Source organism: Epinephelus lanceolatus, chromosome 9, assembly GCF_041903045.1.
Source record: "Epinephelus lanceolatus isolate andai-2023 chromosome 9, ASM4190304v1, whole genome shotgun sequence".
Lineage (NCBI taxonomy): Eukaryota > Metazoa > Chordata > Actinopteri > Perciformes > Serranidae > Epinephelus > Epinephelus lanceolatus.
Window position 1 is genome coordinate 20,323,560 of NC_135742.1, and position 14,543 is coordinate 20,338,102.

Consider the following 14,543-nt stretch of genomic DNA (forward strand, 5'->3'; position numbering starts at 1 on the left):
TCTGGTGCGTGCTCACCACAACAATCTAACCCGTGGTCTCGGAGGTGTGATGTGTCCGTGATTGTGGCAATGATTTGTCACTGCTGTGTACGTCATTTGCCCCCTCAGGCGTGCCATCCAGCACTCCAACTGTCCCTACAGAAATAAAGCGTACCATCGCCTTATTTTAGAAGCACAACTATCAGCCCTAAGGCCACTGATGAACACTTGCCTGCAGCCAGGTCATAACACAACAGTGTGAATGTATCATTGTTATGTGTTGTGATGCTATGTAACAAGGGGTGTGACTACAATAAAATTCATATAGTAGAGGTGGTGCTCTTTGTTTGTGTGCCTTAATTGGAAAGAAAGACTTTTATGAAAGCACGACCCTGATATCATACTCATGAGCATATAATTAATTTTCTCTTTCTCTTTACTCTTACTGACATTTATCATCAATTTTCATTGAATTTGTTGCACTGAAGATCAAGTCAAGATTGAAATTCTGCAGTCCTGACCATAACGACACACAAAGAGGCACCTCATCTATCTTGCAATCAAAATGTAAAACGTAATTGTGCTCAATATGCACAATAAAATGTCTGGCCCTGCAGCTTATCTTCTTGGACTGCGGAACCCTGGAGATGTCCATCTGCTATGGATTAAATCTTCTATTTTAAATGCTCACATCAATGCCCCAAGACACTCGCAGACAGAAATAATATATGCCTGAGAGAGAGGGCTTATTTTTTTCCACAATCTTGCCCCTTCAGCACTTCAAAACAACTTGTCAGTAGCTGTCAGTTTAAATTAGCGGACTAGCCCTTTACGCTACTGTTTTCTGACTCTGGTAAATCTGCAGGCTGTCTCCATCAATCACAGAACAGCAGCGCCCACACACATGCAAACACGTACACAGTTGCACATTATTTGTTCTATAGAGCTGACAAACACACACACACACACACACACACACACACACACAGAAACACAAACCTGAAGTGGTGCAGCACTTGCACTCTGGCAATGGCTTCTTCCAAACAAACAAAGTGGTTGAAAACGATGGAGTTGTAGCAGTCTGTCTGTCTCTACAGACACTGCCCTTATTTCTTTCTCTCCTAAGTGTCAAAGCAAATAAATTCTTTTTCATCTGTCTTATTACCTCCAGGGACCTGCAGATAGTAAACACTCCTCAAGTATGCAGAATGCACACTTTAACTGATTCACACACACACACATAAAGTAGTAAGTACTCCTCTGAAGTTGCAGATTCCCTCTTCAATTATACCAAACAATCACTGACTATTAGGATCTTTATCGATCACTGGTATATTTATGTACCAACTCACATGTTTCTGATCTCTTTATCGTATTTAATTTTCTCTTACTTTTCTTGTTATCAAGATTTATTGACTGAGGACATTTCATTGAGATCAAGATCTCTTTTGCAAAAGAGACCCGAAAACTAATTATGGACATAGAGACATCACACACACATGCACTGACACATTAATTAAAACAATCAAAAATATCATTAAAAACATCAGCAAGTAAAAGCATCTAACTTGAACTTGAAATTGCGTTAGAATAAATAAATGCATAAATCCAGCATAGATAATTTAATGGATAGTATTTTTTTCTGTTTCCCAAGGAGAACACTCTGCCTCAGTGAAAGAATGTAATTAGAATTTCTAATATATGAGCAATGAGTTTAGCAATCTGTTATCAAAAATAATTCCTATGTGTTTACAACACTGCACTGTATCAAGCAGATTATCACTGACGGTATGTATAGGAGTGAGTGCGAGAGTAGGAGAAAACAAGATAACATCCTCAGCATACTTGAGAGTTGTAAATTTAATATTATGAATGTAGAAAGTAAACAGATGGAGACCCAATATTGAACCTTGTGGCACACCTTTCTAAGCACTTAATCAATAAACAATGGCAAGAACAGTCTCAACTCTGCCGGAAAGCTAAGCTAAAAACAACTTTAAAAGGTAGGTTTTGTATTTTTAAAACTGGACCCTATTTTCCATTATTTTAGTGTCTACGTGACTAATGGGAATGGCAGTTTTTGAAATTTGTCCAGTATTGGGCGAGGCTGCAACAGCCAGCAGCGGTGAAACAGGCCTGGTGACTTGCAGCATCAGAACCCGACATAAAAAGGCGTCCTCTAACGTCGGCATGATACGCAGCCAGTTGCCGTTATAGTTTAATGGTGCCCAGCGGCGTCGGGGGGAAATGCGCCCAGATAAGGTCGAAAGTTAAGGCGGTGAAAGCCTCAGTGGGGCAGCAAGAAAGGATGGTGGATTGGTCAAACAAACACCGACCTTCACCAAAGAGAGTAGTGTTCGTGTCCCGTAAAATTCTAAATCCAAACCCTGTTGTTTTTAACTATACCTAACCACATGCTTTTGTTGCCTAAACCCAACCATGTGTTATGTGCATCAATTCGCAGTGCTGTACCGACGCAGTGTGTTTATTTAGAAAGAGTATGTATGTAAACGTCAAATTTCCTGTGAAACCTGAAGTGTATTTTGAAAGAAGACAATGCATGTAACAGGCAGAACTTGACATGGTGTCCCAGAAGGTCAACAACCAACGCACCCAGGGTACCTTGCACGTCGTATGTGGACGTGGAAAGTCCGTGACCAAAACGTCAATATGTCTGAGTGAGAATGTGTTGGCAATGTAACCACTTGGGGCATGTTCGTACCGTCAATTTACGTCCACTAAAAGTACGTGTTTTTTTCCACTGACAGGCCCAGAATATTATTTGAAATGACTGACAATTTGTGGAAAGCATCCCTACAGAGACAGACCTTTTTGTTTAAGAGTGAGACCCTTTTTGTTTAACCAGAAAAAGGCCTAAAATCGCATTACGAAACCAGCCAGACTCCATTTAAATCATTTTATCAGGTATCGATTAAACGTATTTCAGGTCTAGCTGGTCAAATTAAGGGTTTAATTCAACCAAATCCAAGCTGGTGATTGTTGGAACAGTGGAAAGATGAACCAAAATGTGAGTTTCATTTTGCTTCTGTGACTGAATAAAGTGTGTGTTATGATGATGACATTACTGTTTATCTATATGGAGTCAGGTGGGTTTGGTAATAGTGATTTTGGGCTGTCTCTGGTTAAACAATATAGATCTTACACTTAAAAAAAGAATTATTTCTCTTGGGATCCCTTCCATAATATGGTCAGATACTATAACAATAATCTGAGCCTGTCAGTGGCAAAAACAAGGACTTTTAGTGGATGTAAACTGACAAACATGCCCCGAATGGTTACATTGCAAACTGTTTTACGGCTGCCAGCTGATCTCACGCAATATTGGACCAATATTTTTTTTAAAAATGTTGTTCCCATTAATCACTCAGTCACAAAAACATAGGGAAATAGAGTCCACGTCAAAAAACACCGAACTTACCATTTAAGAAGAATCCAAACCCATGAAAAGCAACTTATCTGACAAAATGTTGTGATGGACTGAATCAAAAGCCTCGCACTGATCTTGATATGGAATATGTTCTTCTAAAACACAGACAGAAAAGCCTGAGGCTGTAGTCAATATTTTTTTCTCTGTCATGTCATGTCAAGACATGAAACATCACTTGTACAAAGACAAAAGAAAATGCCTGACAGAATATACCGATACAGGAGAGCTACAGTATCTTTACACTGAGGCTGTGGTGTCTGACACATATGCCTGTACTGGCATCTGAAAACATGAGGCAGGCTTAGCAGATGCTGGCTGCTTATGTAATTCCTGCCATTATTGTAGTGGTTTTTGGCCGGCGTTTGCCCCGTCCCCCCTGCACTGTGTGTTTCTGCTTTAGAAATCCTCTTTAAGTGGATAAGAGCCATACAACAATCCACTGATGAGAGCAAAATCATGCCTATATCACTTCTGTAGACACTGCAGCCCGTGTCATATGGTGCATTTAATGACACTCAGGCTTGTACAAGTTCCACAACATTTCCCTTCAGTATTTTTGGAAAGGTGCCGTTTCAGCATTCTGGGCTCGTTCCTGTGGACGAATGTTGTGATTGACTGCTTGAAAATGTAACAACCCCTGATTTTTTCCAACCGTCAAAGTATGAAAATCCTCTCATCTACAAGCAACACTCCAGCCAGTGTTCAACAATAACTGTGATGATCAAGGAAATCTTTGCAGTGTCAACTCTGATGTAATCTACAATTTAATCACTTGTATTGAAGTTGATTGTGTTCAATTCCAGTTGGTGGTCTAGTTACTACGAGGAAAAACACCAAATAACCCAGCAGTGTTATTTTGTTATGATCAAATGGAGGTGCATCAGTCAACACAAATCCAGCGGTAATCATCAAGTCTGCAGACTTGTCATGACCAGGCCATGAAAGATAATCAAGCCGAGGGAAACATTTCTCTCCGTGGCGTCGGGGCACGGACTGCTAATACAATTCCTGTTAACCTCCTCTTTGTGCTCCATTAATCTGCATAATTCAGAATGTCAGGATGAAAAAAAAATATGACAAAATCAAAGCAAAGAAAAACAAAACAATTATACCTCTGTGATTATTTTTTTCTCCTGATAATTTTTGTGTCTGTTTTTGTTAGAACCATTGGGACCAGTGCGAGTAAAATGTTTGAAACTGTCTTCCCGAGAGTGTGACATTGCCCCCGAAATAATAGGAGGGAATTGAAAACATGGCCTGTCAATTAATTGCTTGTTTATTTTAATAACAGCCATGATAGGCAATATTCTGAAGCGCAACGCTCCACCGGATATGGAGCTATAAACAGACAGGCCTAGTCACTCACACACTCTGTAAAGCTCACACATTTTGGCCCGTGCTCATAAAATGTGTCTCCACCACACACACAAACACACACACACTTAAACCAACACTGACAGACTATTTTACATAATATAAAATACGACAGCTTAATGAAAGCATTAGACATTTTTGTTTTTCCCTCCTCTTGACGTGATCTCATGCTCGCTCACAAATAAACACGACTGTCTGTTGGGATGTAAGGAATCCTTATGTGGCCTCAATAGAAACACTTCACCTCATATGACCGAACCTGCAATCTGGTGATGTGGCTTGTATCGCAGCACTGCATTAAAAATGAATGCGAGCAAACAAACACAGACACTCGACATCTTAGAAGCACAGCACAAACAGCAGCTCAGCAGCAGAGAGGAGATGAATGAATGACCTTTGTGTGGTGTCTGCAGACATTACCTAGCTTCCTAATGGCCATAAGGGACCAGATAATAGTGAATGAATGAATAAATGAATGAATTCCGTTACTTCCCTGGTCCATGACATACTTTGACAGCACAAAAACCCCTCTGCCTGCTCCAGCAACACGGTAAACAGTTGGGATCAGCTTTGACACATCTACACTGTCTATTGTTGACATATTTGTGCGGCCGTGTTGTCAGAGTTGTTTAACTTCAGAGTGAGCCAATAGTTCACACCGAGGTTAAGCAAGTTAGCTGCAGAAAAGTTGTGAAAGTGCCGTTTGCCTCTTACCTCTGGAAGATAGATGTACAACTTAATCGGCTATTTACTTGGGGTCTGACCTACAGAGCAGATTTCTCAAACGGGATGGGGGGCAAACTTTATGGGAGTGGCCACTTTTTATTTTGGCTGAAATGAATTTTGAGCAGTGAAAACTTTCATGACCTCTCCTGTAGTAGGAGAATATATGTGAATGCATTTCTTTCTAAATTCTTCTCAAAAGTAGGGGGTATTTCTTAATCTAAAACTGAAGACACTATGACTGAGATAAACAGAGGTGGAACAAAAATGGCAGCCCCATCAATGTGCATGTCAAACCTGTCTTTTAATAGTATACTATACAGGATTGTCAGTTACTGTCGGTAAACATGCAGCAAAAAGTGAAAATAATGGTCAACCCCAGATTCACCCTCATTTGGCCTTTCACCTTGCTGTATTTGCGGTTTTTCGGCGCAATGTCTCTTTGACGCCTGCCGATAGAAAGCCGACAGATATCTTTCCCTTCTTCTGTAAATATTCAGTCTGATAAAACGGAAAAGTTGATCATGTTAGTACAGGGCTACCAGAGCTTTACATCTGCCCCACGGATGATAGGCCTACACTCTGATAAACAGCACCTGGAATAAGATCTGCTCTGCTCTCAGGATTTCAGGTTGCATATGTACGGTCCACTAAGGTCCAGGGCTGGTACCTGCGATTATTACACAGGCTAGTTAACAACACGTCAGGCAGGAAATCTAAAGTGTGGGATCATTTTGAGAAGGTGAAGGACGAACCCAAGGTGATATGAAAACTCATCTTCATTGGTCGACTACAAACATGACGTATCATCTGAAACATTGAAGTAGCTACATGCCCATTAGCCATTAATATCGTAAACATGCGGGCGACATAAGTCAACTAACGGCCCTAAATGACGACTATCGGTTGACTAGGAGAGTTCTTAGTCAGGGGCAGCCCTGTTTAGGAAAATCCTGCATAGTATATCTTTTATTAACAACTAAAATGCAATCAATGATGCTGCTGACTGTTGTTCACTGATATGACTCTTACCGTTGGGAGAAAATGTCCCTGTAGGGGCTGCCGTGCTGCATGGCAATACCATATCCCCGGTCTGGTGCGTTGCTGCTGACAGTGTAGAATGAGCAGTCTTCATCATTATTGGCAACGTACTCCAGCACTGCTGCATCCCACACAAAGCCAAATCGCCCGTACTTCACCTGAAAGAACAAAAAAAGACACTTACAACATTTGGAAAGGTGGATCTTTACCTCAAGTTCCACAGGTGATAACCAACAAAGTTCTTGTTGAGTTAGTGAGAAGATTCGTCGAGAAGTCCTTGACGGGCTTCTAGCTTGCCCTCTAGAAAACTGACCTATCTAAAAATGTCAATTACTTTTGTGCAAACACTGTTCGATTCAACAAACATAGGTGGTGGCATATTTTACCACTTATTGACCTACATATTTGTTGGAGCAGACTTTTACTTGCAGAAACATTTCACATGCCTCTATTTATTGTGCATTTCATTCCTTTTCTTGGGTCAAATGTCTGTTTACAGAGCCTGTTTCTGCACTTTCCACAGTATAACAGTACATTACAGTCTTTGATTCAGTGTCTAGGTTAAACTTCATCACATATACCTGTAACAGTGGTTGAGTGTAGCTTTTAATAGCAGTTTAGCTTATCCTTGACCCATTAAGAAATATTCTTTAGACCCTCTCCTCCTGTGTGTCATGGTGGTCGAGCTGAATCATGATTAAGTACATTCAGAACAGGGACTGTAGAGGTGGTCTAACTCACCCCCGCACACAGATTATTTAAAACCATGGTCTATCAGTATTTTTAGTCCAAACATGCACCAACATCACACTCCTTATACTGTAGGACAACAAACTTGACAGCACAGCAACTTTACTGTTTAACATTCCCTCTAGACTCTGTGCACAAGTGTTAATGGCTTGTTGACTCATCTTTATTACACCCTATGTGGGCATGTCTTGGATATATTTTATATGTTTATGTGCACGTCCTTGTTTAGTATGTGTACGTGTGGGCAAACTGTAGGTGCGTGTTAAGTGTTTGCTTGTAGCTTGAGAAAAAACAGAAGGTCAAAGGGACTCAAGGTGAGAATCACAGCTTGGTTTATTGAAGTTAAGGTGCCTGTTGTTAACATGGCTCCTCGTTAACATTCAATAAATCTTTATTTTCACAGGAAAATGAAAAGTGGAGAATAAACAACCTGGCTGTGATATTCACATCCTGACATCTCTTCTGACAATTCACTTGAACAGACACACACATAAACACAGGCGCGCACACACTTTTCTTCTAACATATTATTTTGGATGTGGTGTGTCATTAACTTTAATGGAGCTTTATAAAATTTTCAAACCCCTCTGTCTTCACTATGTGGGCTTGTGTGTATGTGTGTGTGTGTGTGTCACCTCAGTTGGCCTATGTGTGATGACTAATGTCTGAGAACCGACAAGACCCTCTGATTGGGTAATTTCACACTCTGTAGTCCTCTGAAGTGTGTGTGTGTAAGTGTGTGTGTGTGTGTGTGTGTGTGTGTGTGTGTGTGTATTCATGTATGTGCGCAATAATTCACTGCAGGGCATCAGAATGGCTCATTCTGCTCTTTACAACCTTAAAAAGAGTGGAAAGAGCACTTTATGGCTCTTCATTATTGCTTTTGAATTGGAAAGATTATAGGCTTTGTGGAAAGGAAATTAGTAAAAAATCTGTTTCAACAGCCCACTATTGTACATTAAGGACACCTTTTTTTCTCGTTATTTGGGTGAAAAGGTCTGAAGAGAATTATCATGCACAGTATGTAGTGACCTCTGAGGTCAGCCACACTGAAAACACAACAAAGCTGTGTTAATCTCACTGATCTCATGACCACAGTCATGCTCAATTTGAATTCAGACACTTTACATGCTAAGTATTAAAAAAATGTCTGTACAATATGCACTACCCCTCTGGAGAAAAGTGAAAAACAATAGTTGTTTGTAGACTGCTAATTAATGCATTTTGTTTATTTATTTATTTATTGATAGTCGCCTTTCAAAGCGCTCAAGGACACCTTACAAGACACAGTTAATAAAAAAACAAAAACATGCAGCAATGTCTCCATAGATTATAAAAACAATTCTACAATATACAATACAAAGTTACAGTGACTAGACAAATAATATAATTAGAAATATTAGGTATAAAATCATCATCTGTTCATATGTATGTCTCCATTTAATCAGACCCAATATGGCAGCTTGAAAAGGTGCGTTTTCGGACACGATTTGAAAGTGGAAGGGAGTCAATATAGCAAATGTCGTGGGGGAGAAAGATCCAGTGGCGGGGGGCAGAACAGCTGAGGGCTCTAGAAGCCATGGTGGTCAAGTGGGCAGGTGATGATGTGAGTTGGATTGCAGAAGAGGATCTAAGCGTACATGAGGGTGTGTAGATATGAAGGAGTTCAGACAGGTAGGAAGGAGCTTGATTATGAAGGGCCTCAAAGGTGAGAAGCAGAATCTTGTAATGGAGGCGATATTCAACAGGAAGCCACTGAAGCTGCTGGAGAACAGGAGTGGTATGATCTAAGGAGGGGGTTCTAGTGATGATACGGGCGGCCAATTGGCATGGACTACTAATGTGCACAGATTGCCTGAATTGTTTACTTGTAATTTTGACCTGGATGCTGTAAAACCTCCCTTTGAACCACTCTGTAAACTATCTCTTGTATGAATGTGTTTTGTATGAGTCCTGGTTTCAAACCAACTTCCCTGTCAGGGACAAGAAATATACTTTGAACTTCTTGGCAAAGGTTAGAGAAAAGTTTTGGTCAAATGCGAGAGTTTGCCTTGACAGAAAATCAGCATTCATATTAACATATAATAAACTCCAGAGGTGGACTGAGTAAAGTGCAGATTGTGGCCATTTTAGACAGTGCATGCAGCATGGCTGTGCCTGGTGGAATTGTCCCTCCTGGCCTCATTACAGCGACGATGGCAGCAAAGATGACAAAAATGTTTCCTGAAATGCCTTTTGCTCTTTGTGATTTTGCTGAGGACTTGTGGCCCCAACCGACTGATAAGATGAGTGAGGAGTCGGCAGTAAATGACGGCGTAAAGCAGTCAATAAAACAGGTTTTCAACACCGTGAATCAACCACAAGAGGTCTTTGAGCATATAATCATAAATATGCACACAAAATATTAGGCTGATCGGTCCAATAATATGCAAGATTACCTGCGGACAAACAGATGCAGACACACATACACACAATTGACCAAACACATGATCCCCCTCCAGGCTTGTGCCTGTCAGATATAATTAAAGGGCCATTTTACTGCCGTGTTTACAAAAACTGATGTAAACAAACTCTTTAACGGCATTAGAAAACACCAATAAAATAAATTTGGTAGTTAAAAGGTCCCAGTATTATAAAAGATCTGTCAATAAAGTTTAGAGTGATGACAACTTCCAGTTCTGTCCTTTCAATTTCAGTGTTTGAGGTAACACTCTTAACTTTCAATTGAATCATGGCAGGCGCTTAAGGGGAAGAACGCAATGACAAAAAAAAAAAAAAAAGGAACATGTTTGTAAGGATTTAAAAGCCCTTGTGTGTTGATGCTTTTCAGAAGCAAGGACAGAGTGGAATTAATGTGTTTATACTGACTCGTGAACCATTTTCCAGGAAGCTGAATGGTGAAAGAAAATAACTCAGACTCTCATAGATACTCTTTAATGACCAAAGTGGAAAAAAAGAGCAAGATCACATGAAGAATACCACAAAAAAGTATCAGACAGAGTCTGTGTAAAGTGACAAATGGGATGGTGAGAACGAGTGGGAGTGGAGGGAGTACTGCACATGCTTACAAACACCACTGGCCTAAAATACTATGGGTAAAAGAGAATACGGCTGAGAAAGGGTTAAATGCGTCAGGCTTCAAGGTTGTTGCCTTAATTTTGTTAAACCTGCTATAAAGTCTCTTTCAGTTTCACTTAGTTCGCTTTTAAAATGAGCAGCACAGAATGTAAGGGATGTGAACTTTTTCAGCCATGAATTCGGGACCTCACATGAGGTCACTTGACTTAAAGATCAGTTCGAATGTACCAGTGTTTCCATCACAATAAAACTTCTTTGAGCGCAGTCTGTCTTCTCAAAGCTTTAATCCAATTAAACTAGACTCGATAAAATAATAATTATAGCAACGCCAACATAGCACAAAATCACATAAAAAGGAATTATCCCTACAATGAAAATTATGCTGGCGCCTGTGAAGGGAAATGCTCTTGCCTGCAGCTGCGTTTCATAAACAAAGACAATGTGTCTATGAATAGGGAGCACTTTATTTTATGTATCAGAACAAGTGCTCTACATGCAAAGCATCAGTTTAATATTGGCTCAAGTTTGATTAATTACTAGAGACAAAATCATGATCGTGGGGGCAGCATAAAAGTGATATGTTGAAGGTCAGTCCTTCCCTCTGATGGTGATTATCTAAGCAGCTCACATGAAAAGATTTGCAACTTTCTTACTGCTGAGAACTTTGGAGCCGAAAAACACGTTTATGGGCCGGAGCAGTGCGGGAAAGCCTTTATTATTCTCTTTATATGCCCACTTCTCAGAGCATGTTAAATGTACTCGTACTTTGTTTTGCCGCTCCCCCCCCCACCCTTTTTTTTTTTTTTCCACGGTACTTCTTTTCCGACTTATCAACAATACGACTGCTTTTCAAGTGTCTGACACTCAGAGCTCACATCCCCGAGGTCTGCAGCCTGCCAAGGTTCAACGATGGAGAGGAAAGAGAGCAGCGCTGAGGAAAAGAGGTAGACACTTAAACTCTACATTCTATCTGTTGCTAGAGGAAATGTAAGGTCACTGGCAAACAAGATAGATGAGCTCTATAGTTTGTTAAGGACTCAGTGGGATTATCTAGACAAGGCAGCTTTATATGCTTCACAAACCACATTTGCATGCGTAGTGTTACCCGGCAATGGGCTCCAATTAAGGTCTTAAACTGTTTACATGCACCTTTGACACCCAGCGATTGAGTCACCATGTTTCCACTTAAACTAATATTCCTCAGAATAAAATATACCTTTAAACCAGTGAAAGAAAGAGCTGCAAGATGCTTCCACCAGCTACCTCCTGCTTTTTTAAACTGAGGCCTTTCAAAATTCTGGGGAAGAATTCATGATCCCAGTAGCAATAACAAATGGTGTTCTCTGGCATGCTTTTGTTGACACAGAAATACATTGCCTCATGCTGAAGTCATGGAAGTAGGACCTCATTTTCATAGCAGCTGAGAAAAATAAACAAATGCTAGAGTACGGGTGCTTTCACACCTGCCCTGTTTGGTTCAGTTCAGTCAAACTTAAGTTTGTTTGCCCTCTAAGTGCGGTTCGTTTGGGCAGGTGTGGACACAGCACCAAAACAACCTGAACGAGACCTTCTTGAAGAGGTGGTCTCAGTCTGGTTACAAGAGAACTCTGTTGTGGTTCGTTTGTGGTGAGAACGTGTTCTCACCTCGATCCGAACCAGCTGCAGTCACATGACACACTGTTTGGGTTAAACATGAGCATGTTACAGTCCTGGAGGATTATTAATGTGCACCTCCTCCTGCACTGCCTTAATATGCACATTCAGCGCAAAACATTGTTTTCTAGTTGGAGCCGCACCTCATTTTCAAACTGTATGGTTTGACTAAAATAAACCATGCAAAAAATATAGTGTGATGAGCAGCGCTAAAATCAACCTGCGTAGTTGTCCCTCCATTGTGACATTAGAAAGTGTCACATTTATCTTGCAAGTGTACTCTTCGTCAGCGTTTTGTTTACTTCCTGGATTTTTCCTGCATGGAAATTCTGACCAATCAAATGTCCCTGTCCTCACAGGGATAACGTCTGAAGATTCTGTTTCCAATGTTTTTTCTACTTTAGAAACAAGCAGACTTAAGCTTGTGATGGATTTCTTTATATCAGGGGCAAGGCAACCTGCGGCTCAGGAGCCACATGCAGCTCTTCCGCACATCTCCAGTGGCTCCCTGTGGCTTTGACAAAAAATGTTATTTAGAGTTATTTTTTTAAACATTTTAATTTATAATTTTTGTAGCCCTTGAGTGATTCTTACATTTTCTAGCTGTATAAATGTGGAGCAAAAAAACATCTAAGCAAATATGTGCATCATAGTCTACAGCCTGCCGCCTTTTCCTAAAATCTGCAGACTGTCAATAGTAATCACCATTGTGAGGCTAGCTACTGATTCCAAATCCAAAAAAGAAAATGTCTTGGAGGAAAATTGAGACTTTCATTGTGAGTAGACAGGATTTGTTTGCTGTCACCACAAACGCTGCAAAGTGTAAGTACCAAATAATCATGAACAGCCCACTGCAGAGTAGCTACATTGTTGTAAAATATTAATGAATGCTCATTTAGACCTATTAGGAATGTTAATAGGCTAATCAAAATTAAACGGTCTGTGTTGCTGTCAGCATGAGGCACAAATATGTATTGCAGCTCCAGACAGATTTAAAAAACAAACAAACTTTTTTTTTGCCCAAAAATGGCTCTTTTGATAATAAAGGTTGCTGAGCCCTGCTCTTTAATGTTACCTGCTCCAGGCAATGCAACTGGAAGCGTTTACAATATGTAGCCTACACCGCTATATGAAGCTACATGCTAAAGTCTGAAAAACATGTAAACCTGGTTGCATATGTTGTAAATTTCACATCGATTTTGGATCATATTCCTGCCAGAACATGTCTGGTTGTGTTTAGAGGCTTTAACTGGTGTTTTTTCATAGCAGAAAGTGCTGCTATTCTTACAGTCATTCACCTGGCTGTACTGATGGTACAGAGAGGCCAAGATGCAGAAGACCTGGGAACGCTGACCATTCAGAGCAGATTGGGCTTATTTGAAGTTAATAGAGACCGTGAACTAGCTTGATGACATGTCGATTGACAAATGCAAGTATGACGCTGAATATTTTAAACTGTGTGGACCTTGAACTAATGACTAAGGAGAAATCTGGACCTTTTTGTGGCCGGACCAGTTGGGAACCACTGTTTCAAAGCATGTAAACATGTTGAAGGCCTTTTGAAAGTATTAGTATGAACCTGAAAATGAGCATAATAGGTCCAGATCAGAGTAGCTTTAATACCTCACTAAAGATGAAAATAAAACCCAAAAGTTAGTTGGTCGATGTTTGGAGTCTCACTAACTATTGAAATTCTGGAGTAAAGTACATGTATGACCTGAATTCTGTACAGTATGCGGCATTACAGCAAGTCGAATTGTTCCTGCATAAATATGCATCAGTACAGAAGCAGGTTACTTTTAAACAGGTTGGTTCTGAACATGTAAAAATAGTGACTGAGATTTGGCTGCAGGAGAAAACACCAGACTCTGCAATCACTCCAGGGAGTTTTGTGCTGGTACAGTGTGAATAGATGGAGGTAAACACAGCTGCAAGAGAAGTGGGGGAGGCTGGGATGTTTTTTGCTGTTTTACTTGGCATCGCCAGTGCAAACATAAACATGGTACAGACAGTGAATTAGTGATTGCATGCATTAAGATGTTTCAGGGGTCACTGTTTTTGTGGTCGAGTAGCTGTAAGAACATGGAGGAGAACAAGCTAAAAATATCACAGATTAACACCATGCTCAAACCTCCATAAGCTTTCCCTCATATATGTAACAGTTATTTGTAGATACCAATGTGTCTGAACATAATATCCTTATATTATATATGATATGCAGCACATATTAAGCAACACGTCATCTGCATTTTTAAAGGTAGAAGTGCAAGTAACATTCTAGTAATTTGTATTGCCTTCTGTCTCTACGTGTTTTGTTATATATTTCTTACTTAATATGTTCTTGCTATTTTGTAATCTTTGTGCAGTATACCACAAAAAGTCCTTCTCTCTGCAATCGAAACAATGCACGGAAAACAACATTAATAGCTCTGGCTATGAGTTTCTTTAAGGTCAACCTGCAAAATAACATTCTCGAAAACTTTTTGAGATGAAGGAT

The 14,543-nt window shown here is 40.2% G+C and overlaps 1 protein-coding gene across 4 annotated transcripts in view; it reads right to left on the minus strand.

The window, feature by feature from the left end:
- The window catches only part of grid2 (glutamate receptor, ionotropic, delta 2), a 723,252-nt gene that overhangs the window by 31,330 nt on the left and 677,379 nt on the right, over nucleotides 1-14,543 (minus strand). For all 4 annotated transcript variants that reach the window (XR_013492025.1, XM_078170661.1, XM_078170662.1 and 1 more), the window contains exon 14: nucleotides 6,557-6,723. Coding sequence is in view for 3 of the 4 variants with exons in the window: in XM_078170661.1 (XP_078026787.1) it covers nucleotides 6,557-6,723 (167 nt within the window). In the remaining variant the exon portion in view is untranslated. The remainder of the gene's footprint in view (nucleotides 1-6,556; nucleotides 6,724-14,543) is intronic.